Source organism: Ceratina calcarata, unplaced genomic scaffold (assembly GCF_001652005.2).
Source record: "Ceratina calcarata isolate Rehan_Ccalc_2016 unplaced genomic scaffold, ASM165200v1 scaffold53, whole genome shotgun sequence".
NCBI lineage: Eukaryota > Metazoa > Arthropoda > Insecta > Hymenoptera > Apidae > Ceratina > Ceratina calcarata.
In genome coordinates this window covers 1,370,812-1,371,562 of record NW_017176451.1, presented here as the reverse complement: position 1 = coordinate 1,371,562, position 751 = coordinate 1,370,812, and the positions used below count along the sequence as shown (strand labels likewise).

Sequence of the window (751 nt, the reverse complement as noted above, 5' to 3'; positions counted from 1 at the left end):
AAAGATAAAATTACCTCCAATGTCATTATAGCTTGTATCCTCAGATGTAGGTTTCATAGATGACATGATGTGTAGAGTAGTAAATCCTTCGTTCGACATAAACAAGTAACGGAGATAAATTCGATAAAAATTAACACGATAAAGTTCTAAATCAAATATCATGAAGTATTACATTATAATTGTGGCTGTACCTGCAGTTCACAGCTCACAAGTAACAACACTAACAACCCAAAATCATGCTCGACAGCTCGACTGCTCTTCTCTTTATCTACTGTATATACTTATATATATAAGTACACTAGTGATCGGTCGATTTCGTTCAACCCTCTCCTACTCTCCTCGTATCCCCCTCCCACTATAACGCTATATAGCAAAGATTTTGGAGTGAACAACTTCACATCCGCTGCGAATGTGTTAAAACAAAATCAACGAATATAAAGACTTGTTACGCGTGTGTAAGTACGCGGGCGCATCTCTTTCTGTCATTTTGTCGTCTATTGTGTAACCAGTATCTTACAAGTTGTAAATACGTATGTATTACGTATCTTATACTCCTACATATACTAATATATTGTATGTATTATATGTATATATATGTACAATGTATACACAAACACTATGACATACATATACATCCAATGTACATTATGTTGTCGGTTATCTGTTGATCATCGGAAAGGAATGTTTTCGAACTGACTGTTCCGTCAGTTGTATCGTATGTGTTTAATATTAGACGTAAGAAAAATGAGAC

The 751-nt window shown here is 34.8% G+C and overlaps 1 protein-coding gene across 3 annotated transcripts in view; it reads right to left on the bottom strand.

Moving 5' to 3' along the window:
• The window catches only part of LOC108628602 (pyridoxine-5'-phosphate oxidase-like), a 6,172-nt gene extending 5,427 nt beyond the window's left edge, over positions 1-745 (bottom strand). The window contains exons 1-2 of one of the 3 annotated variants that reach the window (XM_018030646.2): positions 173-745; positions 15-86 (exon numbers count right to left, since the gene is read on the bottom strand). In XM_018030646.2, the coding sequence (XP_017886135.1) occupies positions 15-66 (52 nt within the window). In that variant the 5' untranslated portion in view covers positions 67-86; positions 173-745. Of the gene's footprint in view, positions 1-14 lie in introns of all 3 variants that reach the window. The other 2 variants (XM_018030647.2, XM_018030645.2) reach the window with 2 other exon arrangements.
• Positions 746-751: the final 6 nt, after the last annotated feature.